General features: G+C 51.0%; 7 protein-coding genes across 7 annotated transcripts; 3 read left to right on the top strand and 4 right to left on the bottom strand.

Moving 5' to 3' along the window:
* Positions 1 to 230: 230 nt before the first annotated feature.
* On the bottom strand, positions 231 to 4,181 carry F4812DRAFT_209456 (uncharacterized protein). The gene is made up of 4 exons (XM_047930323.1): positions 3,922 to 4,181; positions 2,393 to 3,764; positions 1,694 to 2,268; positions 231 to 1,596 (listed from the first exon to the last, which is right to left on the bottom strand). The coding sequence occupies exons 2-4, from the start codon at positions 3,762 to 3,764 to the stop codon at positions 406 to 408; spliced, it is 3,138 nt and encodes a 1,045-aa protein (XP_047786689.1). The 5' UTR covers positions 3,922 to 4,181; the 3' UTR covers positions 231 to 405.
* F4812DRAFT_209510 (uncharacterized protein) lies at positions 3,969 to 5,640 on the top strand. Its single transcript, XM_047930326.1, has one exon. The coding sequence runs from the start codon at positions 4,443 to 4,445 to the stop codon at positions 5,397 to 5,399; it is 957 nt and encodes a 318-aa protein (XP_047786688.1). The 5' UTR covers positions 3,969 to 4,442; the 3' UTR covers positions 5,400 to 5,640.
* On the top strand, positions 5,641 to 6,875 carry F4812DRAFT_209472 (uncharacterized protein). Its single transcript, XM_047930324.1, has 3 exons — positions 5,641 to 5,703; positions 5,917 to 6,666; positions 6,752 to 6,875. Exon 2 carries the CDS (start codon positions 6,095 to 6,097, stop codon positions 6,590 to 6,592), a length of 498 nt encoding a protein of 165 aa, XP_047786687.1. The 5' UTR covers positions 5,641 to 5,703; positions 5,917 to 6,094; the 3' UTR covers positions 6,593 to 6,666; positions 6,752 to 6,875.
* Positions 6,876 to 13,732: 6,857 nt separating this feature from the next.
* F4812DRAFT_462787 (Mss4-like protein) lies at positions 13,733 to 14,627 on the top strand (the record flags this gene model as incomplete). The annotated part of the gene is made up of 5 exons (XM_047938100.1): positions 13,733 to 13,908; positions 14,006 to 14,038; positions 14,112 to 14,157; positions 14,209 to 14,238; positions 14,367 to 14,627. The coding sequence occupies 5 exons, from the start codon at positions 13,733 to 13,735 to the stop codon at positions 14,625 to 14,627; spliced, it is 546 nt and encodes a 181-aa protein (XP_047786686.1).
* Positions 14,628 to 14,767: 140 nt separating this feature from the next.
* F4812DRAFT_462786 (DUF1295-domain-containing protein) lies at positions 14,768 to 15,914 on the bottom strand (the record flags this gene model as incomplete). The annotated part of the gene is made up of 3 exons (XM_047938099.1): positions 14,768 to 15,111; positions 15,218 to 15,709; positions 15,794 to 15,914. 3 exons carry the CDS (start codon positions 15,912 to 15,914, stop codon positions 14,768 to 14,770), a joined length of 957 nt encoding a protein of 318 aa, XP_047786685.1.
* A 1,396-nt stretch (positions 15,915 to 17,310) lies between these two features.
* Positions 17,311 to 20,664, bottom strand: F4812DRAFT_462785 (kinesin-domain-containing protein; the record flags this gene model as incomplete). Its single annotated transcript, XM_047938098.1, has 4 exons — positions 17,311 to 20,275; positions 20,337 to 20,456; positions 20,513 to 20,552; positions 20,622 to 20,664. 4 exons carry the CDS (start codon positions 20,662 to 20,664, stop codon positions 17,311 to 17,313), a joined length of 3,168 nt encoding a protein of 1,055 aa, XP_047786684.1.
* A 632-nt stretch (positions 20,665 to 21,296) lies between these two features.
* F4812DRAFT_443122 (glycoside hydrolase family 115 protein) lies at positions 21,297 to 25,563 on the bottom strand. Its single transcript, XM_047935378.1, has 3 exons — positions 24,800 to 25,563; positions 22,865 to 24,608; positions 21,297 to 22,807 (listed from the first exon to the last, which is right to left on the bottom strand). The coding sequence occupies exons 1-3, from the start codon at positions 25,112 to 25,114 to the stop codon at positions 21,606 to 21,608; spliced, it is 3,261 nt and encodes a 1,086-aa protein (XP_047786683.1). The 5' UTR covers positions 25,115 to 25,563; the 3' UTR covers positions 21,297 to 21,605.
* Between the last annotated feature and the right edge of the window lie 498 nt (positions 25,564 to 26,061).

The following is a 26,061-nucleotide window of genomic DNA, read 5'->3' as shown; positions in this document are numbered from 1 at the left end:
TAATGGAGGCGAATATGGAAACTTCTCTTTAGAGAAAAGAGAAAATCAACCTGCATCTAACGAGAGTCTAAAATACTACGGGTGCTTCAACCAACATGGATTGGTCGGTACTTGGTACCTAGGAGATGTTGGCCGGGATCGTTCCCTTTGTAATGGGATGTTACACATATTTCCCCTCTCCCTTTCATTGGGCTATTTTTAGAGAGGTGCACTTCTCTCCCTTATTTAGTACGGGTTCATCAGGATGTCTGATCAACTACTACCGACCTCCTAGAAAACATGACGGCCTCTAATGGAATCTACCTTGAAGGATAGGTAGGTATCGAGTTGATTCTTCGTCCAATGCAGTTTGGGACGGTCCTCGGATCATATCCCGAACGAATAAGTTCGGACACACCTTTACGCTCACCGCTCCCCTAACACCTCGGTCTTTACCGCCCCCGTTACAAGGGTATTTACGATATGGCGCAACTTTACAATATTCTCGCCGGGCCCTTTATCCTTAGGCGGTCGGAGAACATCTGTAGATGGCTGCACAAAGGGCCCTACGATACTATCCTTGCCGCGCTTCACGGGCGCCATTGCTTCAAAAATGCGCCTCATGCCGTTGGGTTTCTTTGCCACAAGGAGAGCGTCCCGGGCGAGTCGCGCGTCCGGCGAAGCGTTCCCCTCCCGCTCTCCGAGAACCTCCAAGGTCCGGAACGTATACAGGACGAGAGCGGCCAGCCCGGCAGCGTAGGCTGTGGCGTAGGAACTCCCCTTAAGCGTTAAATTACCGTCGGCGTCTCTCGTCTCCTCACCCGGGAGGAGAAAGTCGGACTTCTCCAAGCGGTTGCTATCCGAAACAGCGCCTGAAGGGGTGGACGAACTGATTTTCATCACACCGTCAAGGCCAACAGGTGCGAACTTGTCCGCCGGGTGGTTGTGGCCCATATCCGGTAGGGAGCCAAATAAGGCTGCACGTTCATCCTGGACGGTCTCCTTGATCAACTTCTCGAATTCCCCCTTGTAGAAGTCAAAGGGCGACTTGGAGTATGTCCAACTCATCGAGATGACGTCTGCACCCTCGTTGAGCGCCCAGCCAAGGGCCTTGGCGCACGACTCAACTGTGAATTTTTCGTTGGGCTCATGCTGGCGTGAGTCATCAAGCCGGCCAATGTACAAGTCGGCCATGGGGCAAATATCTCTCACGCATGTTGCCATCTGAGTGCCGTGCTCGCATGGGCCCATGAAGTACTCCTGCTGGTCAGCACGGAAGGACCATCCGCGCTGCATCCCGTGAAGATTGGCCAAGTCGGCACCGTCGTCGAGGATGCCCACTTTAACCCTCGGCTTCTGCTTTTTATTCGGGATAAGACTTTGGATCCACGCCTTGAATCCTGATAACTCCTTGATCCATTCTTGCTGCTTGGGCCGAGTCGAGTCTGCCCCCTGGCCAGCTCCCCTGACGGTAGTGGTGACGTTCTCTTGGCTCGAGCCGCTTTTCCTACCATCATACATCTTGATGTCATCCTGTCCTAGGCGCGGGCAATGCTTTCTCACCCTTGCTTTAAAGGTCTCCCAGTATCTGACACAATCGTCGTGGTCCTTTGTGTTCTACACAGCATGTTTTTAGCTCTGACCACCACATCTCCTCGATGGGGTATGCTGATGAGACGCCATATGGTAGTGACGCCACGGCATGGTTACGAACCTTTGCGTGGATTTCAACGTGTACCTCTCTTAACCTCTTCAATTGGGCAAGACCGGAACGGCAACTCCAGCCTCTCAAAACGGCAACATTTCCCCTCGAGTAGAGGTGAACCTCATGGACGCCGGGGGCCGACTTTGCGATGGTTTCGACACAAATGTCAAACTTTTTCCACTTCCAGACCTCAATCTCGAAATCACGTGTCCCATCCGGCTCATCAGCCGAGATGCCCCGGAGTGCTTCTCGAATACCAACATTAGTGTGTGGCTCGTCACTGACGTCGTCGACTTCCAGAGTAAAAATCTTTTTTACTCTACACGTGTCCCAGAGCCAGCCGAAGATGGAAATATAAGGGTCAAGGGTTTCCGTTGGTGGTATCATCGTTTCTGCTATGGTGTGTTGTCCCCTCTTGGGCTGATATCGTTTCCCCCCCTCGGGTTTCCAGTTTGGCAGTCGCACAAACTCCAGGACGGTTTCCAGCTGGGCGTTGGTCCCCGAATTGTCCTTGATCACGTCGATGTATTCTTGGTCAAAGATGATGTTGGACTTGCTGCCGAGGTTGAAACAAAGCTTTCTCTCTACGATATGATGTTAGAATGAACAACGTTGAGTTCCTTTCCCTGAAACTATAGCCAATCGACTAGGGTCCGTTCCCATGGGAAGGGGACCGTGGATAGACGATGTCAGGGTTTCAATACTTACCGAAATTTTCTTTGTTGTACAAGAGGGTTATCTTTCTAGCTCGCAGGTCTTTGTTGGTTTTGTCGTCGTCGAGAGGCCCGTTGTATCCGATGCATTCCCTTTTGATCAGATCCCGCGCTTTCGATATCCACTCCTGTGGCGATGGTGTACCGTCGTCTTCCCATTTACCGGTGGTTGTTTCCAAATTACCAAGCATATGATAGACATTGGGTAGCTTATCATCATCTACTTTGGTACCAATGAAGATTGAAGCGGGGGATCTTCGCACCAGCGCCTCGATGACCTTATACACTAACGAGTACTTGAGCCGTCTTGTTCCAAAAGCCAACGCCGCCTGCTGAAGCAAAGTTCTGCCGGTGTTCGATGTCGCTGCTGCGAAGGTGCTCTCTGGGCACAGTCGTAAAATTGACTCAAAGCTTGGGAACTCGACTAATTGATGATTATCTTGTCCGTCGTCAAAGCGATTGGTGTCGAGAAGGGACATGAGAACTAGACTCGTCAAGCCGTCCGTCTCCATGACATCTGCTAGACCTTTTGTGAAGACTTCCTCTTGCTCCAGCATACGCTTGACGTCAATTTGGCCGTGCAGGCACGTCTCATCCAGGCTCGCATCTCGATCTTTGCCGTTTATTATCTTTTGGCCTTCCTGATCATCGGTCGGTGCCGAGGGTTCAAGGTCGTCGATATCGCTGCTTGAGTTCTGCTCTCTAGCAGGGAAGAAACTCCTCAACCCCGGCGAGACCTCCTGCAACGGGCAGTGCTCGCACGGTCGCCCATCCCCAGTCGGTACTTTGAGCCGTTCCCGTGTGTGTTCGGGTATGACGAGATCAAAGATCATGAAGATGAATGTAGGTAACTTTTCCGCTCCCGTACAAATCGGAATGATTTTTCGAAAATCCTTCTGGCCAAGAAGCTCCGGCTTGTCGAGGACGAATCGCTGAAGAAAGCGTTCCGCTTCCGGGGGAAGTTTGTACGGCATTCGACGGGGTCCGTCCACGGTGCTGCTAGGCTCGTCGGGGGGACAAAGGTACAGGATGACGCTGTGAAGAAAGTTCTCCCCGGTTCTATTCACCCCAAAACGCACTTCTGATGCAAAATTGTTGATGTCTAGTGCTACCTCCTCGGGGTTTCTCCAGCTATCGATAACTTCGGGGTGTACTGTATCGATTCTCAATGGCTTATGCTTTTGGGGCGCGACCCTGGGAGAGCCCTTTTCATATCCTTTGCTAACTGATGTGTTGTCATTTGGCCGCTTTTTCTTTGCCAATTGATCGACGTGGTCTTCCTTGGGAGGCGCTTCCCTGGTGGGGTCCTGCTTTGGTTGCCGCGGAAGATGGATATTTCGCGCTGATTGCGGTGCGCTCAGCGTCATGTTGAAATCCCGGGACGAGGAGATCAATGAGATGGGAAAGATTGTGATGTACCTACGTTTCCAAAGCCAAGGCACCTGAATGGTTTGTCGAGGAGCAGGTAGGAACTGCAACCAGTCTCAAAAAGAAGATCGGGGGATTTCGAAATGACTGCTTGATGGAAACCTGCAACAGCAAGGAGAAAGTGCCACCCGCTCTTCCCGTACCTATATTTGCAGAAAGTACGTCGGGTAAACCTAGCGTGTGCCTCTGAATACATCTCAAGCAAGAAGCCGGTTGCCTCTATTTCCGAGGTGGTTGGATTTTAGCCAAGGTGACAAGAGGGGAGGGGTCGCAGATGGTGTAGTAACACAGCGTCCCTGAATGCCCGCCCGTTCATCCCTGGACGCCGCGGCATGCTCGGTCGAGCTTTGTGCCCGAGCAGGGGCCTGGAGGGGGGGACCAATTCTTGATAAGTACTCCATACTCCTGACAGCAGCAAGAGTAGGACATGATACGCTTGTCATCTTCCGGTTATATATGCGCCTTATTACAATCACAATAGAAAGATAGATTTGTCTTAGAACGAGAACAGCGAAGGCACACAATATAGATAAATAGCGGTCCCGCCCACATTGCCAGCAAATAGTCCCCAAGTTTGTCTAGAAGAACAACCCGGTTTTGGGGCACCAACAGACACCATGGCTACACCAACTGATATCGAGGAAGACGCTTTCATGTTTCCGTCTCTCCAGCTGAATGTTGAGACGGAGCGCCGTGGCATGCACCAACGAAACAGCAGTCCCTATGAGGTTCAACGGCCTAACGTGCTCGACGACATTTGCCTCGGCCTGCTTCTCCAGGCCCGTATCGATCGCGTCGTCCATGGTCGCTCAACCAAGGAAGAAGGAGGGACTCCGACGACTTTGGTGGTTTTTGGCTTCCGGTTTCACGGCCTCAACCGCAAACGTCGCTTCAAGGAGGCAACCATCACCATTGTCTTCGAAGATGAAAAGAAGCCAGGGACCAAACGTGACCCAGAGGTCGTAGCCCTCTGGCCAAACGGCGACTTCACTTTGGGCAAGACTCCAGTTCAGGTCGAGAACAAGGATAGGGGTGAAGTGGGTGGTGATGCTGGGGTGCCACTGGGCGGGACGGGAGCCCAATTAGGGACCCACTATGTGAGGACATGGGAAAGGACCGAGTCATTCGAACGAACGAACCGGGCGACTCTAACAGGTTCCATCATCTTGGACACCACCCACCGGGAATGGGGAAATAACAACGCTGTCACACTTACGTTGTGCGAGGATGACAAGGCGAAGACCAGCATCGTCACCGACCTCCGGGCTGCCGTGCTGTTGGAACGCCAAAACGACGCCGACATCTTCACGGCAAAGGTCGACATGAAGGCCAAGGGAGATTTCGCTTACAACGTATTCAGCGGCATACGTAACCTATCCCGCTTTTCACCGGCAAACGACCCTGTGCGGTTCAAGCCTGGTGTTCAATACATCCGTCGACGCACCTTGCACCCGGCATTTGAAACCAAGCTTAATATCGAAATTGATAAGGAAAGGATGAGTGTCGATCAACTCGAAAAGGTGGCTGGGGTGTTGGGTAGCACTGTCTTGTCGAGCGAGGCATCCGCGACATGATGTCCGTGGCCAGCGAGAGCCAATGACTGTCATTTGAGTTATCTGTTGTCAGAGGGTTATCGATTTAGGTTGAGCAGAAATTTGTGTAATGCAAGGCGATTAATTAATACTCTATACGAAGGTGGTGTGACTCTTTGAGCAGCAGCTTCAATCAAAAATGGATGTTTTTCAGCTGGTCCGAGAAGGGGCTGGGGGTTGAGGGGGGAGCAGGGAGATTTTACCATAAAATGTCCTGCCAGAGCCTCATCGACGGAATTCAGCACCAAACGGCAGAGGATGGGTGCGGGGTCGAGCAAAGAAATAGGTATGTAGTGTAACATAACTTCCCGCCCCCATCACTCGAAGTCTAGACTCTAGGATGGGAAGATGGACGAGAGCACGACTGCGTTCCCACCCTAAGAGATCCAAAGGTTTAAGAAACCTAAAGATCTGAGATATCTACCTAAGCTTTGCCAGAATCGTCCTCACTTAAGGGAATGCATCGATTCTGACCAAACCTGAGGGGGTATGTGAGTAGTAAGTAATACCACTCATAAGTTAGATAGACAATTGTACTACCTATAAGAAACACAGTTTTGGCTGAGGGGGTTGATCGCACAGAACCCAAATAAACAAATAGATGATGCGGGACTACCCAGCCCATCGGCCAAACCTTGTCTTTACCGCCCTGTTGACCTGTTCCCCAATTATTCAACATGGAGACACCCGCTTTGACCGGCTCAGAGGGTGATGTAAAGATACTGCTCAAGTATGTGAATGACGCTGGTGATGTTCTTCTTCAAATGACAGAGTACCTAGCTGATAAGCCAATCTGGCCGGTGTTCAGTATCTTTATGGTCAACTTTCCGACCACATCTGCTAGGGATGGGTTCATCCCCATGGTGGAAATGGTCGAGCACCTTGTCCCAGAGGCGGTTGTGACCAAGCTCGACCTCGAGCTTTCCTGTACCACATCCAACCCGAGCGGCTATGACTTGGGCCCTGCCCCCGGGAGCTCTGCGTCTGACATCAACCTCCCTTCGGACTGGATCACCAGCCAAGCTCGTTCACTTCTCGAACGGATGCGACATAACACGTCGAATGGAGCTGCAATTTTACTCTCCGGGTATGGACTTGGTGGTATTTTGGTCAAGCAGGTAGGTCATGGCGTGAAGATACGAGAGTCGTCCGTTGAGTCGATGGTCTCTATCTGAAAAACGGGAAAGAACAGAGGCGGGATAGTCTAGTAACTTGAGCCTTCTCATCGTTATTGCCTCAGCACCTGTCAGTGGGTCCCTCCACTTACTTACCTTATCCGCATTTGCTCATGCCCCTCGGATGAAAAGTTGAACAAGCCGCTGACAACTGCCCAGGCTATCGCAACAGCAAATAGCGATCCCGAATTCTATCATCTGGCTTCCCAAGTCACATGTCTTGTTTTCTTCAACACCCCTCACGAACCCACTGGTCATCACCCGTGGGAGGGTGTGTTACTCGAACTCCTCAGGACTACCTCCTCGACGGGATTGCAGAAAAGGCTTTACGCAACCGTTTCCAGTCTTGCTCGTCATGTCTCTAAGCTTTCCCACGCATTCATCGAGTTTGAGCCCAAGTACCGCATCCGGAACATCGTGTCACAACGTTATCAAAATGAACATACCAGCCCTACCGAGCACCTGAGCCACAACTTCAGCATGAACAGCCTACGTGCGTTGGTTGAATGGCCAGATGCTGGTGAGGTTGGAGATTGTGCCCTTGACAATCTTCCTGGCCTTGACCTCCTGAGGAAGGTTTTTGCGCCGACCTGGCTGGAAGGATTCATCAATACGGAGACCTCCAAGGCGTATTCCAAAGTACTAGAGGTCTTGTCCCCCTCTAACCGCATCATCTGCGAAAACCGAATCTCAGATGCGACCGACATTTCGGAATCCCTAAAGGCCGTGCACGAGTCAGACTTCAGCGGCGTCTCTTTCGAGAAGGTTCGGGGAGGCTGTGTACTCGTCACCGGATCGGAGGTTACTGGCAAGTCGGCCGCGGTGAAACTACTGTCACAACATCTACAGACACAATCATCGCTCGTGGTCATCAGCAACTATCCGAAAACATTTGGAAACACGGAACATCCCGTGGCTTTCTATGAAGTGTTAGTGTCAACGCTCCGGCAGATCCTATCGCAGAAGCCAAGCCTTTTCACGTCGGCCCTCCAGATGATCTTATCAGAACTCCTCGAACAAGACACCTGGGGCGAGGGGGTGATGGAGAGTCTGATCTCAGTGCTGTTCGCACAGGCTAGAGACACGGAGTTTTTGGTGGTCGTCCACGATTACCAGTCCCGCCTGTGGCCGGATAAGGCCCGCGACTGGTGGTCTCAACTCCTCAAATCTGTTAAACACTCGCATGAGCCCCGGGGCTCGAGCCCTACGTGTACACTACTCATTAGCCGTAACCAACCGGCAACAACGGACCCGGAGATCGACCTCGGAGTTGCATGTCACCATATTGATTTGACCAAACACCACAGGCTCAGAATTCACGACTTTGTCGACAGAGAGCTCATCCACATTGTTAACAAGTCTCGCCCAGCGACCTCGGGTCTGCTACGAGGTCAACGGGGAGTCACTGTTCGACAAGTTATTGCTGCCAAGGCCGAAGGCTTTTCCGGCTCCTTCCGCGAGATCAGCGGCTATCTCGATCATCTCTTGCGGTCTTTCACCCTCAGCACACAAGGGATTATCCAGAAGACCGTGGAGGACAGCCCTAGAACGTCGGACGAACTCTACCGCCAGGCGATATCCCGACTCTCCAAGGATGAGACATTGCTCCCTTGGGCAACTGCAACCCTGTCATGGGCTTTACTTTCTGCGCGGCCACTTCAAGTCCAGGAGCTCGCATGCGCCGCGGCCATTCGTTCGGACCAGACACTCATTGGCGAGATGGATGGGACGCTGGATATCGAGGCTGACATTACCAAGAACCTCGGTGGGCTCCTGTGCGTAGAGAATGGATGCGTCCGCGTTGCCACAACGACCGCTAGGGAAGCGCTTCGAAAGTACACAGGACCAGAAGAGGCTATGGACCTTATGGGGCACGATAAACTCGTCAAGCATTGCCTGCACTACCTAAAGATGGTGTTCGTCGGCAAATCAGCGAGGCTCGGCGAATACACATTCCTCGAGTACGCTACTCGCTACTGGCCGGCTCACTTCTCTGCGATCGAAAATCCCGACGACGCCCTCTGTGAAGAGGTGGTGAAGTTCTTCCGAGAGTCATCGGCAGCCGATTCGTGGTACAGTCTCTATTTTGGCCACTGTTCTATACCGCCAAATAACAGGCTCGACAGCCCTGGATTGCAACAAGAAGATGAAACCGCTCCACTCAAGCCGCAGGATGGCCTTGGACTGCCACCGGTCGAGATGGCCCGCGACGCCGGACTTTGGCCAGTCGTGTCTTATTTACTTCCAGGCGACCATGTTGACGGCACCCATCGTGCTGAAAATCCCGCTTGCGTAGCCCATCTACACTTCACAGTTAGGCGCGGCGGCTGGGCACGGAAAATGTTCTTCGTCGAAGGGATCATGTCAAAACTGTACCTCGAATGTGCCATCGCCGCTGATGATGTGGACGCTGTGGCAAAGTTGTTAGCCAGTGAGGACGAGAACGTCAGGAAGACAACCTGGAGCTATCGCCCTCTTCATATCGCGGCGTTAGTGGGGAGCCCACGCATGGTCCAGTTGATCGCCAACGATGGCGGCTTTCGTGAAAACGAGGCGAGTGAGGTTGACGAAAATGGCCGCAGCCCACTTCACCTCGCTGCCATAAATGGTCAGCCCAAGGTCGTTCGCGCTCTCTTGCCGCACCCTCTGCCCGGCCCAGGAAGCCCCGAGGGTGACGCGGCGGGTAAAGGCGTGAGTTATGGCCCCATCGGTGACCCTGCGGCTAGGGACAAAGATCTCGAGACTCCACTCCACCTTGCGGCAAGGACGGGAAACATGAGTGCGGCAAGGGTCTTGATTGAGTTTTTTAGATCTAAAAACCAACTAGTTATAGTCAAGGATAGATCAGGGCGGACACCCGCGCACCATGCCGTCGAGAGTTGTCCGCAGCTCCTCAGGGATCTTTTCACCAGCGAGTCGAGGGAGGAGCTCGCCCAAAAGGATGAGAATGGTTTAACACCGCTACATTTTGCAGCACGCGGTGGATGTGTCGAAGCGACAACCATTATCCTCGACATTGCTCGTTGTCATAACAAGCTTGACGGCGTGATGCTGGCTGAGGATATCAAGGGACGCCTGCCGGTACATTACGCAGCTGAGAATGGACATTGCAAGGTCTTGTCTCTGTTTTGGAAGACTATGGGTGCTCTGAAAAGTCCCGAGTCGCCCAAGGATAGCCAAGGCTACACTCCCGAGACCCTAGCTGCTATGCGAGGACATCTCGAGATACTCAAAATGCTTCACGTTAAAGACGATAAGTGGGACGCCATGCTCTTAGCAAGGGCTGCGGCAGCCAACCAGATGTTGATCGTCGAATACCTTCTAAGTGAAGGTGTCTCTCCCGACGGGAGCCCAGATTCAGGCACAACTCCACTCTGTCTAGCCGCGGCCGGTGGCTTTGTGCAGGTCGTCAGGTCGCTCCTACGTCAAGGGGCGAAAATGAACCTTCCCAACAGCGACCGGCAAGCTCCCCTCTACCTGGCGGTCAAACATAAACGACGAGATGTGGCCGAAATTCTGTTGGGCGGTGGTCGCGAACCTCGCAACAATGCGGACAATGCCCCCACCAAGAGCTCCGAGGCCGTAATTGTCGATGCTCCCGACTCGTCACGGCTAACAGCGCTCCACGAGGCTGCGTCCAATGGAGAAACGTCCCTGGTAAGAATCTTGATAGACAGGGGAGCCGATGTTGAGTCGCGCTCACGGACGAAGCAAATCCCATTGCACCTTGCGGTACAAGCAGGTCAGCTAGAAACAGCTCGGTTGCTGGTCAATGAAAAGAGCGATAGCATATTCGCAATCGACAATAAATCCAAAACACCCATAGGGTATGCCATTGAGTTTACCAACTTGGCAATGGTGGAAGTACTGTTTGAACGAATCAAAGCACAGAACAAGGGGGGACCAGTTGGTATTTCGGATGATATTTACCCACTGAAAGATCGACGATGTGATGTGGTAGCGGCCATTGAGAAGTCTGCAGTGGGGATCGTCCATGTCATGCTGCAACTGTTCCCCGAAATCATTAAATATCAAGACCCAACTAGCGAAGATTTGACGTCGCTACTCCACATTGCGGCCCGAAATTCAACAGCTGAGACGGTCGCTCTCTTGCTTGAGCTTGGCATGGATGTGAATCTGGCCGACGTCAAGAATAGAACACCACTGCACGTCGCGGTCTTGCACGGAAATATAGACGCAATCAAGGGACTTTTGAGGGAGAATCCAAACCTAGAGGCCGTTGATGACGACGATAGGACGCCGCTATTGACGGCAGTATGTCCAGAAAGCAAAGAAAATATCGGCGAAACATGTAGGCTCCTTCTAGAGGCCAAGGCATCAATTAGCTACGCCGCTAGCGGTCTAAAATCTCCATTGTGTGAGGCCTCGTTTTACGGCAAGGTTGAGGCGGTCCGGATCCTACTAGAGTTCGGCGCAGATGTTAACGAGCCCAGTTACTCACACCACCGGTGGTCGAGTCTTCATGCGGCTGCGGATTACCCGGACGTTTGCAGGATGCTAATCGACAAAGGGGCCAAGGTCAACTACCAAAAGTCAGACGGCTGGACTCCTCTTCACATGGCCTGCTACTGGAACTCTGTAGGCGGAGTCCAGTTTTTTCTCGAACACAACGCAGACGCTAACCTCTTGAACGATGATGGCAACGCTCCACTACATGTTGCCCTAGAGAACGACTGTGAAAAAGCTGTGCATGGATTAGTCAACCATAATGCGACAAGCCCGAGCAATGCAGTGGATTTTGAGCTCCCTAGACGAAAGGGGGACAAGCCAATCCATATCGCCGCAAAATCGAGCAGCAAAGATACCATCAAAGCCCTTGCACAACAGCTTGGAAAACCCGGCCTACATCTTAAAACTCCTGACGGTTTAACATGCCTTGACGTAGCGATGCGGGAATCAAATATGAAGGCTCTAGCGATCTTACTCGAGCTGGGCGACTGGGAGCACAAGGAGCTGGTCAAGTCCTTCCAATATTGCATTGAGACCGGGGACTGGAACATCATCAACCTCTTAATCCACAAAGACGCTTCATTGCTAGACGCAACGTCCGTCGAAGGGGATCCGGTGTTTGACCTGGAAACTTTTTTCGAAAAGGTGCTCGTCTCTAGCCCCTCCAAATATGCGTCAACGGTCACCTCACAGCCAAAACCTTTTGATAAATGCCCGAAGAACATAAACGAGGTGACCCCTGAGCTCGCATTTCGCAGCCTCCGTTTCGCTACGGAATTCGACGATTCGACATTATGGGACAAACTGATGGATCTAGGGTTCGGGAGGAAGATTACAAGCGTGATGGGTGACCAAGATACATGGACTCTCAACGACCATGTAATCCAGTCAAAACCCAGGGTCGGGGATCTTAAAGGTACCGAAGCGAGTTTGGGCACACGCGTGGTTACGGCAAAACCAGCCGCCATGGTCCTTCCCGAGGATTGGCGTGAAGAGGGCTTCGATTATGATTCCCGTCTAGAAATCGACCAGGGAGGTACAGAGATTGGTTTCAACTGTTGGTATCCCCCTCTGAGTCCCATTTTCTTCTCTATTCTCTACCACCTACTGATCTCCCGATAGATAACAACTCACCGGTCTCCCTTCGATCAGCACACGGATTTCTCCCTAGATCGATGGGAAACGTGTACTTTGAGGTCACGATTCAAGGGGAAGCAACTGATTTAGACGTTACCGTCACAATAGGTCTCTGCGGCGAATTCTCTAACCTCAGGGGCGCCCATCCTGGATGGCCGCAGTGCAAGTGGTCTGTTGGATACCACGGCGATAACGGTGGGATTTATGATGACTCAGACGAGTTTGTCAATACGGACATGTTCCCCTTTGGCCCAGGAAACACAGTGGGCTGCGGGATCGACTTTGCTAAAAAGGAGTGTTTTTTTACTCTTGACGGACGCGTTGTCTGTAAGTCCTTTCTGCCCACCGTGTTGAGATTCGTCTATTAACTCCTGATTTTATCCAGTGAAACGCTGGTCAATTGGCATTTTCCGTAAGGTGTACCCATGTATAAGCCATAAAGACGGGGCGGTAAAGGTTAAGGTTAACTTTGGGCCGGGAGCTTTCATGTGGAACGGCGACGGTTAATGCCCTAAGTTCAAGAAGGGTTTGTAGATATTTTGATGATAAAAACGATGTTGTATTGTTAACATTTCTAATAGTGGGTCCAAGCCCTGAGATCCCAGATATAGACGATGTTTACGTAACCACACTAGGTACATCACCAACTTGCTCCGGCAGAATGGCGTCAAAAAAGTGCTTATTCCATTACCAAGCAGGTTATTTTGCTATACACATAACTTTACCAAATCGTCTTGCAGGCTATCAAAATAACTACTAGAATAATTATAAAATTTTGCTCTTTATGGAAACAATTTTTTGAATTTAATTTATCTTTATATTCGTTGAAAAGGTTTAGTGGAAGGAATATTGGTTGTCAGGCAACAAGATAGTCATCGCTTGTCAGGCTTATCGATTGTGTCAATAGTGATCTTATCAAAGACTAGTCAAGATAAAGGAAATCCTAGTCTCAGTCAGATATCTCAGATAGTTTGAAGAATACAACAATGAGATCAAGATCATCAGTCCAAGTCCCAACAATGGTGTTAAACACTTATTTTGACGGCATTCTGTCCGGGTAGGATAAAAATTACCGGAATAGGCTTCTTTTATGGAGAATGGAGATTCTACGGCTTTTGATTGGGCGCATGGGGTGTTAGGGTGCTGGTGGCTTAGGTGTTTTTACTGTGAACTTGAAGCTTATTAGTAGCTGAGGGTGCTGTATTAGAGGTTTAAGGGCTAAGTACATAACCTACCTTATAGTGGCTTCGTAAATTCAGGGCTATTGTGTACCGCGAACGGGGTGCTTCATGTAGGTAAGTAGGTTCCTTAATGGTCCGCCACGTAAAAGGGCCCTCGGTCTCTATAAAAAAAACTTATTTTAGTAATTTTTATCTTACCCAAAACAAGTTAGTGATAATAACCCTTTATAAACTTAAGACATTAATGATAACAACCCTTCGTAAACTCAGGATATATCTTACGTGACGGGACTAAAAGCATAAAAAAAAGGGGAGAGATATATTTGGTGACAGCTACCAGTCTAAGCAAGCCATGGATGCCCGGTGCCAATGCGGCGCCGTCTCGTTCAAGACGCCTCTGCCTAAGCCGCTGGCGCTCTACATCTGCCACTGCGCCGAGTGTCGCCGGCAGACTAGCTCCGCCTTCGGCACCTCCGCCATATTCCCACGATTCCCTCTGCCTCGCGTCGAGCTGATGTCTTGCTATACGTGAGTTATTTCGCGGCGAGCATCACCATCCATCCCCGCAGATGACGTTCGATTCGGAGCATCGCTTACTCACATGCTGACTACCTACCTAACGTAGCCGACCGACAACTTCCGGCCACACGCTTTATTGGTGAGCACCGTTTAACGCCGTCAGAAGTGAATAATCATTATCCGATAATTGACTTATTATTATTATTTTTTAGCTATTTCTGCCGCAACTGCGGAACTAGATTGCTTCATACGACACCGGTAAGCGTACAATACTAAAGACGCAAAAGAACACGCGCTAAGTCTACATAGGGGAAGAACGTCGTCTCCGTCAAAGGCGGAGTAAGTACTCCTCCATCTCCTGGTCCTTATCTGGGTCACGGCCCCAAGCACATTCATTGGCCCCAGCCCGTGGCCGCGTCATTTACGTGAGTCCAAGTGGGATTTTCCGCTGATTCATTGTACTCCAGTGCCTAGACGGACTCGATTGGTCGGGGGCAATCCACATCTGGACCAAATCGGCCATGGTTCCGATCCCGGAGGGTTCCGAATGCTACTCGGAAGAGCCTTCCGAGTCCGACTACGGCGCTTCCCAAGAATCCCTGGACCAACCCTTCGACCCGGCGGGTATACTCGTCAATAGCGGTGCGCCCCCGACGGCGGCCGATATCGCCGGGAACTCGGACGGTATAAAACCCGCCAAGAGTACTTGCGAGTTGAGCGGGTTTTAGATAGTTTTGATAACAGGCGTCGCCATTTCTGAATAGGGGATGCTATGCGTTGGTGGGTGATGAGGTGGTCGGTCAATGGTATAGCGGATGGCGAAGTTAAATTGGAAAAGGTTGAAAATGTAAAAGATACCCTCACTCATCTACGCTCCGTTTGTCAAAGAATTTCTATCATCTCCTTCTGCCGCACGCCTGTCCTGAACGGCATCCGAGTGCTTGGCCGGATCGAACACATACATAGGAAACTCGAGGAATACCGTTCTCTTCAGGAAAATAGGTACTCGCTCGTATATCTGCGGCGGGAATGGGATAAGTATACTAGTGCGATTTAAATACCGTCGATACGCATCCCAGTTCAAGCCCTCCTCGTACCGCTTCTTGGCACCAGGCCGCTCGGAGAGGGGCAATCCCGAGACGAATAAGAGCAGGATGGTAAGGAAGCAGGGCCCCAAAATAGTAGCGTACAACGCGTTGGATGCTTGCCCAACTACAGGACCGTCAGCAGCGGGCGAGACGCAAATCATATATACAGCTATATATAAGGTTCCCATCAGCTCAAGTCCGCACGCCCGTCCAAACGAAAACTTACTTACCGAAGTGGATAAGTATCTCGCCAAAGTAATTCGGATGCCGACACCAAGCAAAGAACCCGGCGTCGCAAACCGCTTCCCTGTCGTTCCTCGCCCGAAACGCAAGCCTCTGCGCGTCGCTCGCGCTCTCGACAGCAAACCCGACCCCGAACAGGACCGCGCCGGCGATATCCCGGCCCGTGCCGAAGGGCGGCAGCGCCTGCGGCTGGTACGCGCGGACGGCGGGGGAGTTGAGGACGGTGAGGGGCAGCGAGACGGCCCAGACCCAGAGCATCTGGAAGGCCCAGAAGCCGAGGAAGGGGAGGAAGCGGTCGCGCGTGCCGTCGAAGCGGTCGTCCTTGCCCGTGCGCGTCACGCGGTACAGCAGGAAGAGCGAGAGCCGCAGGCCCCACGCCGCGACGAGCGCCGAGGCGACGATCTGCCGCGCGTCGGGGGTACAGCTCAGCGCTAGCGTGAGCACGGCTAGGACGACGAAGTTGGTTCCTCCGGCGAAGTCTGGGGCCCTCCGTTAGAATTTTATATTTTTATTAATTAGGTAGGTACCTAGCTATAGGTAGGGATAGGTGGAGTGAGCATAACCTGTTACTTTGTCAAACTTGAGGCTGTACGCGATTGCGAAGAAGAATAGCTGGTACGCGATGGTGACGAGGAGCGTGATGGAGAGGTAGTAGTTGTTGAGGACGTGGACAGAATCCGCCATTCCGTCGCGTTTCTATATTTATCACTTAGGTCGCTACCCGAACATTTAGAGCGTTATAGAGATCTCGTAAGATATGCCGGGATTTTATTTCTATCAAGTTGCGATATTCATTATACAATTCTGTTAAGGATGACGGAAAATGGAGTTGAACATCAAACGCGAAAGTCCACCATGAAACTAATAATGAATTCCAGGGGAAGCAGACTCAACTCGAGACAGCGGGGATAGGGTTTATTTATATTATTTTAACGAGCACCACGTTCATTAGATGAACACTACAACAACATGAGACATTATCCACCCAGTAATGAATTCATAGCGCAAGGGAGAAACTCGATAATTATAAATGGTAAAGGAACAAGACAAACGCACGCTCGATGGTGATGGTGATGATGAAGCTCAGCTCCCTACCTAGCGATCGCTAGATTGAGCACTAGGAAAATAAATCCCCCAGATCCCTTACGATCGCTTTATTTCAGCCCTACGACGTCATGACATATGCTTTACGCAACCTATCCAGACATCTACAGAAAAGAATTCGATAGTATCATTTCACACTTCTCGCAAGAGGCGGAGAAATACCAAACCACCAGCAATTAATTTAAAAAGTGACGCATATTAGACTTTACCTTCAACTCTCTCGAGCAAGCAGGATCTATCTAACCGCAGACGAACATCTACATCACATCTTCAGCTTCATCCCTCTCGCCAAAAGGGTACCTACCTCCTAATCATGTATTACACATGCTATTGGAACTCATTCACCGAAGACTTCTTTCTAATTAAACAGGCACCAAGACGTGAACATAAACGAGCTTCATTAACTTATCAAACGTCAAAACGTGAGAGAGAGAAAAACATCGTCTCCTCGCTCTCCTCGCTCCCCTCCTCTCCGCTCCTCCTTCTCCCCTTTCCTATCGAAACAAAGGAAAGCTATCATATCATATACAAGAGGGGACCAAAGCGTAATTCCTCAACCGACGGCCAGCCAGTCCCAACCAAACCAACCGACCGAATAATAATAGTCCTAGTAGTAATAGTACTAGTCATGCTTTGCTTGGTTGCTTATTTGTTTGTTTGTTTGTTTGTTGCAATATGAGAAATTAAACCTCCCCTCCCCCTGCCCCCATCTCTCTCTCCTTACAAAACGCCAAATCTCGAACCCGAAACATTCCCTCCCCCAACGACACGGACAAAGAACCCTATTGCATGGCGTTGCATTGAGGTAGAGGTATATGCGATATGCAATCTGCTCGGCGACAAAAGGTCTCGGCAAAGCATCTAAAAACATCTTGTACGCCTTTAAAAAGACAGCCACCGACAACCTAATCTTGTGTTTTTTTAATCAAATTACCTTCACGAACAGAAAAAAAAAAGGTCAATCAATCAAAAAAACTTATCGCCAAGCCAGAGCTCCCCTCTCCCTCCTCGCGCCGCCTACGGCCGCCATGCCCGCGCCACCAATAGTAATGCGTCGTCCGCGGTTGCCGGCGGCCGCAGCCTCGAGCCTCCTGTCCGTCGGGCTGGTCAGCGTGCCCGCGCCTCTCGCGCCGTTGTTGCCGCTCAGGTTCATCCGTCTGGCCTGGCCCGGGGTGAAGGCCTTCGACTCGCGGGTTCCTATGTCCGGCGGCGAGCAGCTGATGGGGGGGCTCCTGTGCTTTTCCGCGGAGCTACCGCGTCGAAATCGCGAGATGCCGTTCGTGCTCGACGCGAGGGCGCCGCCGTAGTAGCTACCGCTCGTCTTGTGGTGGTAGGTGCCGCCGATGGATCCGATCGAGGACACTCGCCTAGAGACCACACACGGACCCGTCACGCTTCCTGCTAGCGAAGAGAGGCGCCTTGGTTTCTTGTTGGCGTGGATTGCCGAGCGAAGCTTAGACGTGTCAATGATGGCCGAAGTCTCCGAGTCGGATGATGGAGGGTGATTTTCGTCTGACGACATACTTTGAGGAACTGGTATAGATGATTTCGGACTGGAAGATAACCGCATCTTGGGGGAGTTGATGTTACCAGCTCGCGACACGTCGAGGTTACGCAATGGGCTAGTCCGGCCCTCCCTACCGGGCGAAGAGGCGGCGGCGGTGCTGGTAGTCAGGTTTATGGAGATCGTGGGTGCCGTCGGAGAGCCGTTAATTTCAGACGTGCGAGATTTGGACAAAAATCCTGCCTGGAACCTGTTAGGCTTCGCTACCGGGATGTTTGTGGTCTCGGGGATCGTGAGCTCGGCGGTGGAATCATCTGCAGCGTCATCTTTATGTAAGTAAAACGGGACAGGGGGAATCGCAGGTACAGCCTTCTCGGGTGAGCTACGCTCCGGCGAAGAGTATAACTTTTGAGGCGTCTTCTCGAAGTCGGCTAGGGTACCCGATTCGCCGTCGTCGTCGCGCCATCGAACCGCCCGCTTCGTACTCTTCTTGGCCGGACTAAACGAAACACCCTTACGCGCGTTAAGCGCTTTGCGGCGTCGAGGCGAACCTTTCACGGGGGAGCCGAACATCTGCGGTTGAGAGGCTGCGACGGCTGCTAATGCCGGGTTAGGAATTGGTTTTATGATATCTTTTCCCATGCTGATCCTCGTCGTCTTCTTCCGTTTCGGAGTTCCGCGCTTCGTCGGTGGAAATGCTTCTACGGGCATCTTGGCCCCGTCCGGCTTAACTACTTGCGAGGCGGCGGCGAAACCTATCTCTAGTAAACGGCTGATAATACTTTTAGCGTGCGCGACTGCTTCCTCTTCGCTCATATCTACGGTTTCCGATAGAGACGCGAGGATTTCGAACTGCGCAGTAAGGAGCACTTGCATAATCGCCGCGTCTCCCGCTTTATCCTGCTCGAGAACTTCGCGGTCTGCTTCGCGGGCGAATTTAGCTTTCCACAGTTCGGCTTCTCTCGTAAGACTTTCGACTTCGCCGTTCTGCACGTCTCCCTTGGGCAGCTGGCTGATGCTATGCTGGAGAGCTCCGTCGATAGCGCGCTCCCAATTCATCTTGTTCAGCTTCTGGTGGATGTGCTGCCGGCTGTCCTCGAGTTCTAGCTGAATTCCCACCGCCGTTTTGCGCATGGCGGTGAGATTTGGCGGCATCGTGTCTTCATCCTCTCTCGCGTCGCAAACCGCGTCGAATGCAGCGATCCATGACGACAAGAGACCGATACGACGTTCGATTCCTCTCTGCTTCTTCATCAGGTTTACCTTCTCTTGCCTCTCAGACGACGAGTTCTCGTACGCCGCCTGGATTCTCTGAACGCCTTCCCTAACGGACCAGTTCTTCTTTTCGAGCTGCTTCTGGAACTTGGCGAAGAATGTCTTCTCGGCATCTTTTTGCTGGGCCTTCAGCTCGTTGATCAACGCCATCTGCTCGTCGATCTTGACGAGGAAATCCTTGACGTGTCGGTTGACGTTGAAGACGTTCCGCGTCACCTTGGTCTGAATATTCTTCGCTCTGTTGGCATACCGTAGGGTGTTTTGGGTCTCGTCGAAGTGCGCGCTCGAAGGGCTCACGCAGACGATCATGACCGTCTTGCAGTTGCCGCCCAGCGAGAATTTGAGAAGTCGCGTCAATTTGCTGTTTCTGTAAGGTACGTGGTTCTTCTTTCGAGGGTCGCAGAGTGCATTGATACAGCTGCCCAGTGCGAGCAACGACTTGTTGATATTGGCGCCCTCCATCAGCCGCTCGCCTCGATTTTTCGTAGCACTGGCACGCTCGCTACCTGCAAGATCGATAATGCTGAGCGTAGCCATCGTGTGAGGTTCGTTGACGGAAGCGTTGCGGTCCTTCTGGGCCACGTTGATCTGAAGGACGGCGTGCGATCGCGAAGAAGTGGCGTTCGCCTCGGTTGGTGATACTGTCCGGTATTCGTTTCCTTGAACGATCATGTCCATAACTTCTTGAACATCCTTGGGGTGGTGGCTGGTGAGCCCCGCAACCGTCACGGCCTGGTTGGAGTCCTCGCGGAGCATCAGTCCTTGCTTGCTGCCTCCGGGGACCAGCAAATCTCGGATGGTCTCGTTGTAGATTTCCAAGTACGACAAGGATATCTCGGTGTGCTTCTCGTCGCTGCGTTCGGCAATCTTTTCGAACAGTTCTTGCATGGTCAAGAATATGATACCGGGCATCTGGGCTGTGCCGGTGATGGTATGCGTCTTGCCGCATCCGGTGGCTCCGTATGCGAATACCGTGGCATTGTAGCCGTCTAGGACGCTGTCTAGCAGACCTTTTGTCGTAGCTTCGTATACTTCCGTTTGGGTTGTGTTCTCGTCGAATATCCGATCGAAAGCGAAAACTTGATCTTTGACCTTTTTGCCGTTTGGCACTACCGATTTCGAGAATTTTTGTATGGGGTTGTCCTCCGGCGGATCAAACACTCTGAAATGCGTGCAAGTTAGTTATTGTTATATAATAGGCTATTTGTGATAGTGATACTTACAAGCATCGGTCATCGACCACTTTAATAACGGATCGTATGCCACCTTGCTTAAGTTTCGGTGTGGGAACTGCGGCGAGGGAACCGTCTCCTAGAAATAATGTGCCGTCATCGGTTCTTTGCCTGTTTGTATATTAGTATGTCTGACTTGGCACTCCTAGAAGACGGGTTAGGCATACAGCTGAGCAGCTTCTCTGATTGTAAATGGTCGCACTCGGACTGGAGACTTATTAGTATTTGTTTTTGATGTCTTCCATGGCCAAAAGGGTAGGTAGGTAGGTATCTTACCTGCAACCGTAATGGATGAAGCCCCAGGATCTTCTACAGCCATTTTGGATAGCTCTATCATTGCCTATTTAATTGAATCCTCCCCCTAGAAAAAAAAAGAAAAGAAGAAAAAAAGTGGTATGGGAAATTAAGCTAAAATGGTCGACATAAACAATGACGATAAACAAGTAGCATATGTCGTTGCCGTCGAGAAGGAATTAATGTTCGTTCGCGATTTCGAAATTCCAAATCGATTAACGAGCGTATATACACCGATTTGGGAGGTGTTCGTCGAGCTAGATTAGTTAGTAAGATTGCAAAGAGGCAGGTTGTGTGGGAAGGGTTCCACGGGAAAATATCGTCATCAGAAGCTAAAATGTGGATGGAAAGTGTTGCAGGATCGATAAGGCATATGTATCAAAACCGTGTTGATTTTGGCTCTAACACTTCACCAGGGCAACCGGTAGTAGTGCGTACTATGTACACTGTATTGCCAGCCCTAACCTTGAAAATAGTGGGGGCCCAGAACATATTTCGGGCCATATGATTCGTAGCATCACGTCTAGCTGGCCTACGCACCCCGGACTTTTGTCTCAGCAGGTTATAAGCCAATCAAATTTGACCGTACTGCCGTAAAATCAACATTAAAAAAAGGTACCCACTGACAACTCACTCTCGGCTTACAAGTTTGAGAAGCTAGGAAGAATATAGATAAGTGTTGAGATCTAATTTACGAAAAGTTCATGCCTTACAACAAGGACAACAAGGTGAAAAAAGTTAATGCTACGATGCCCCATAATCTTCAATCTTGAAAACAGGTCGCACTGATAATCAAACCTTAGGTACCTGTACTGAATAAGGTTATGTTTACGGATCCGTACCTCTCAATATCATCGGGCATCATCATAATATCATATCAGAGCTGTAAACAAATAGTCCGTAAGTTGGAAACAAAAATGAGAATTTCCTTTCAATGGGGTGGTTATACGAAACAAAATCTAGACATCAAACGTGCTCTCGGCCAAGTCTCTCACCTTTGTTCGCCGTTCCGCCGAGCACCCCCGGCCCCTCCGCAAAGCTCGTCTGCGTGTAAACGCCCAGCTCGTCCCTCCCGACGAGGAAGTTCTCGGGGGGGCCGAGGTAGCTAGGCCGAACGCCGCCTAGGTCCAGCACGATCTTCTGCACGATCACGCTCGGCGCTAGTCCCCAGACCCTAAGCTTGTACGCCCCTTCCTGCGCGACGTTCCATGTCGTCGTCGTGTTATGCCCCGGCGCGAGCCCCCAGATGGAATCCGCGACCGCGCGTCCCCAGCCGGGAGGCATGCCCGCGCCGACGCTCTCGCCTACGAAGCGGACGACCTGCGGTTCGGCCTGCTCTGCATCTGCGGGGAATAGAGATACGGCAAACGCGATAGGCGTCTTATCCGAGAGGTAGTTCTGGGTAGGCGAAAGGTAAAGCGTGACGTTAGCCTTCGAGATGTTGGTAAATAGATATAAGTCGTATTCGAGAGCCGGGGCCGACTCGGTGGTTTGCGGAGGTGTGGTCTGGGGCCAGAGAGTCACCCCGCCGAGCGTGCGCCCGTAATTCTTCAGCGTACGATACTCGACCTTCGAGTCTGTCGCTACACTGGCCGGGGTGTAGATACGTTGATAATTCGGCCCTTCGATGGCGACGTGCTTGTCCGACTCGACAAACCCTTGTGTAAAATTTGAAGGGACGGTTCGTAGATTAATAGGAAGTTGCACGATTGGTTTGCCATACCAATTTGCGAAGCCTTCGCGACCGCAACCCGCCGAGTAGTTTATATTGGCTACGGTGTCGTTGACAATTTTCGGTGCATTCTCCCAGTCTATCGAAACGAAGACGCGGGAATCCGTACCATTATCCGGGCCAACAGTCCCATTATATCGTGACAGTTTAACCCAAGAAATATCCGTTTCGGCTGACCAGTCGCAGTTCAACGTACCCCGAGAGAATACGTCAAACCACCGTGTCGCCGGTCCGTAAGGGTCTAACGGTGGGAGCACGAGAGTATTGCCTGAGTTACTGTGATACTTGTCGTCACCTGGAATGCTAGCGTTCGATCCTTCCACGGCGATACCTACGTTGCCGGCTATAGAAGATACCGCGGTTTGGACGTAAGCCATAGCTGGAAGGACATTTCGCATCGGCTGCTGCCAGTAGCCGTCATATCCGAAGTGAGTTTCTAAAGAATTAGATTAGCAAAGAACCCCTTGAACAATTTTAAGGCGGTTCAACTTACGATCTAGAATCCTCTCCCACTTTCCGTCTAATATACTATCCCATCTCGCTGTGAGGTTTCCGTCGGCATTGAAACTCGATAGGACCTGGGAGATAAGATCGTTCGCCGCATTTCGGTGCTGGTTCGCATAAACCATATTCTTTGCCGCGCCGATATGGACTTGGTGAATAATTTGACCGCCGAGAATAGGATGGAGGATCATTTCGAAGAAAGCCGGCTGGTAGGCTTCGTCTAATAGGTCGTAAATAGCTTCAGCATCATCAACCAGACCTTGCCATTGGCCTAATATCGCATCGCCTTCGTTGTAATTGACGACCGAATAGACGTAAGGCTCTACTAGTTCAAATTTCCTCCTCGCGGCGAACATGCCGAAGCGCGTCATGGTTTCCGTAATAGCTGCGGCATGCTCGGGCCCAAATTCGCGAGTCGCCCAAGCAAGAGTCCAGTCCGTCACGCCATCTACACCCCACTGATCGATATCGTATGCCATGTCTAGGAAATGGCTGAGCGGGATCTCTAAAGGCTTCAGATCGCCAACGTTGACGATCCATATCCGATCAGCACCGTGAGAATATGCGAGCTGCATCTGCTCCGCTGTCTTCTCCAGTTGGATAGTATTGATCCATTTGTAGTTCCGGGTATCGCCCACGTAGTCAAAGTGGTAATAGACCCCAGCCCCTCCAGATCGCGACGTCTCGTTGTCGATTGGGACTCTTCGGATATTACCCCAATTATCATCCGCCCAAAGAAGAGTAATATCCTCCGGAATTGTTAGACCCTGGAGGATATACGACATGACTTCCTTATATAGACACCATAACTGAGGGGCTTCGGTGGCTTTGATATCAAGCACGTCTTCGATGATGGCCCGTTGGTTGCGGACCAGAGTTTCCAACATCTCGACAATTACTTCGACACCTAATCCTTCGATAGCCGTATCACCAGTTCCTCGCATGCCCATAGTCCATAAACTATTACGAGCATAAGGTTTCGCCCGCTGAGCTCCATACACGAAGTACTCGTCGATAGTTTTGTTATTGAGATTATATGCCCAGGGACCGAGGCCCTTGTTAATGTAGAACGTGCCGAATTCGTTCTGCGCGCGCATCATCGGTTCCGTATGAGAGCTTCCGAGAACGATCTCCCACGCGTCAGCCAGCGGCTGATTTGCCGGGTCATCAATCTCGAACATGGTACCCCAAAGAGCCGGCCATAGGTAATTTGCTCGTAATCGAAGGAGGAGCTCAAACACGTTTGAATAGAAATCGGCATTGTAACCAACTCCGTAGGGCGTATCCGGGTAGTTCCATTGGACCCATCCCGATAATCCGGGTTGCTCGTCATTGATAAAAAACCCGCGATATTTGACCGAGGGAGATCCTTGGACCTTATCTTCCGGCAAAACATATATCTCTTTGGACTGCTTGACGGGGACATCGGCCCACCAGTACCATGGGCTAACACCAATCTGCTCGCTGATGTCGTAAATGCCGAAGATGGTGCCTCGAGGGTCGCTGCCCGCTATGACAACTGCTTTTGGGCATCCCTCGACTGGATCTTTGACGATCTTAGTAGTAAATGATTCCCACTTTCCTTCGATGCCCGAAACATTGAGCTTTCCAGCGTCGACCAACTCGTCGATTACTTTTGAATGACCCAACGTTCCAGCAATTATGACGGTACTTTCAGCCGACGGATCGGCATAGTCGGGACCGCGAAAGTATTGCGTATCATTAACCGAATACTAGGTAGCATTTATTAATACATGGTTTCCAAGAGGATTCGATACTCGTCAAATTGTAAATAGTTAGGCGTAGGGATATTTTGACTCGTGAGATACGAAGCTTTTATTCGATCGCCTATTTAATGTATGCGATGTATTTCGATGCATTTCATATAATATACTATTAATATAGGATTGTGATATTTACTTACATGCGTGTAATTCCGCGTAATTGGTCTATATTCGTATGACGCCGGCTCAGCACCGGGTTCGCCGTTGCTTAGTGTGAAGTTGGTTCCCGTTACTCGACCAAAGTCATTGGCGAGATCACCAGCAGCGCGAATGACTCCCCAGTAATCGTTGCTTGAAACTCGAATCTGGGGCTGAGAAATCGATCCTCCGGCTACTTGAATAGCGCCGTCGCTACTGGTAAAGCTGATGATCTGCTGCTGTCCGAGGGCGTGCGCAAAGGGCATAAGCCCAGCCACTACGGACAGCAAAGGATATCTTCGAGGTTGCAGGCGCATCGCGAATTGTATAGTTGGCTTGAGGAACAAGCAACGCCAGGTCAGGGGTATAAGAGCGCCCCCACTGCGCCAAACGTCTCTTGAACAGATATAAACATTGCACCTAAGTTGGGAATCACTAGATGATTATATATAGGTCACAGCTATCTTGTCTCGGCAGGATTGCAGCGAGCTTCCCCGGTTAACAGGGACAGCATCGTGAAAGCGGAAGAAACATCTCGGTTCCGCTCAGCTCACTCGCATGGTTTTTTGGTAGCAATGCCATTCGTTCATATCGGGGATACTACCCAAGATCGTATTAATTGCCAAGCTTGAAGGTGCCTGAACTGACTATAGCGTGCGTAAATAATACTCCGCATTGGGGTTTTTGAGTCCACGTTGGTGAAAGTAGAGGAGCTCGAAACGGTGGAGGTTGGTGTGAGTGGTACTACTCGTGGGTCAGATAGGAGGTAGACTGTAATACCTAAAAGTTACAAGATAGGGGGGGGGGGGGACTGGGGGATTAACAATTCGAGAGTTCCCCCGCACAGCACTAAACTCGCTATAGTTAGGGTGGTTAATAGCGTGCGGAGTACCTCGTAGCGGGGGAGCCTCGTGGGAATAAATAAACGGTAACCGTCCCGTGCGGCCGGGATCAGGATTAGGATTAGACCTCGACATCTTCCTTGACATTTCACATTTACCCGAGAATATAACCACCCAGTCCAAGGTTCGAGCTGCATCAGGGGTTGTATACACATAGTATTCCCAAGTATCCAACCTAACAATACAGTTAAGGTATATCAAGGTAGCTAGCATATAAACATGTTTATTGTTCATTACACGCATATACACTAAAAACTAGGCTACCCGTGCCCATAACGTTTACATCAATAGTGCTCGACGAACGTATACCAAGACGGAGGCGTATAGCCCTCTTCTCGACTTCGCCAGTCTTTCATGTGGTG

The sequence above is a fragment of the Daldinia caldariorum genome, assembly GCF_022478825.1.
Source record: "Daldinia caldariorum strain CBS 122874 unplaced genomic scaffold F4812scaffold_20, whole genome shotgun sequence".
Classification (NCBI taxonomy): domain Eukaryota; kingdom Fungi; phylum Ascomycota; class Sordariomycetes; order Xylariales; family Hypoxylaceae; genus Daldinia; species Daldinia caldariorum.
Note: the sequence above shows the minus strand (reverse complement) of the source record. Positions and strands in the feature narration are given on the sequence as shown.

What these genes read in the sequence shown, in the direction of transcription:
- F4812DRAFT_209456 (XM_047930323.1), bottom strand. Translation starts at nt 3,764, where the DNA reads ATGACGCTGAGCGCACCGCAATCAGCGCGAAATATCCATCTTCCGCGG. An exon ending in GTACAACAAAGAAAATTTCG is followed by an intron (nt 2,269 to 2,392) that starts GTAAGTATTGAA and finishes ATCATATCGTAG; the next exon opens with AGAGAAAGCTTTGTTTCAAC. An exon ending in ACGTTGAAATCCACGCAAAG is followed by an intron (nt 1,597 to 1,693) that starts GTTCGTAACCAT and finishes CATGCTGTGTAG; the next exon opens with AACACAAAGGACCACGACGA.
- F4812DRAFT_209510 (XM_047930326.1), top strand. Translation starts at nt 4,443, where the DNA reads ATGGCTACACCAACTGATATCGAGGAAGACGCTTTCATGTTTCCGTCT.
- F4812DRAFT_209472 (XM_047930324.1), top strand. Translation starts at nt 6,095, where the DNA reads ATGGAGACACCCGCTTTGACCGGCTCAGAGGGTGATGTAAAGATACTG.
- F4812DRAFT_443122 (XM_047935378.1), bottom strand. Translation starts at nt 25,114, where the DNA reads ATGCGCCTGCAACCTCGAAGATATCCTTTGCTGTCCGTAGTGGCTGGG. An exon ending in TTACGCGGAATTACACGCAT is followed by an intron (nt 24,609 to 24,799) that starts GTAAGTAAATAT and finishes AATGCTACCTAG; the next exon opens with TATTCGGTTAATGATACGCA. An exon ending in GTGGGAGAGGATTCTAGATC is followed by an intron (nt 22,808 to 22,864) that starts GTAAGTTGAACC and finishes CTAATTCTTTAG; the next exon opens with AAACTCACTTCGGATATGAC.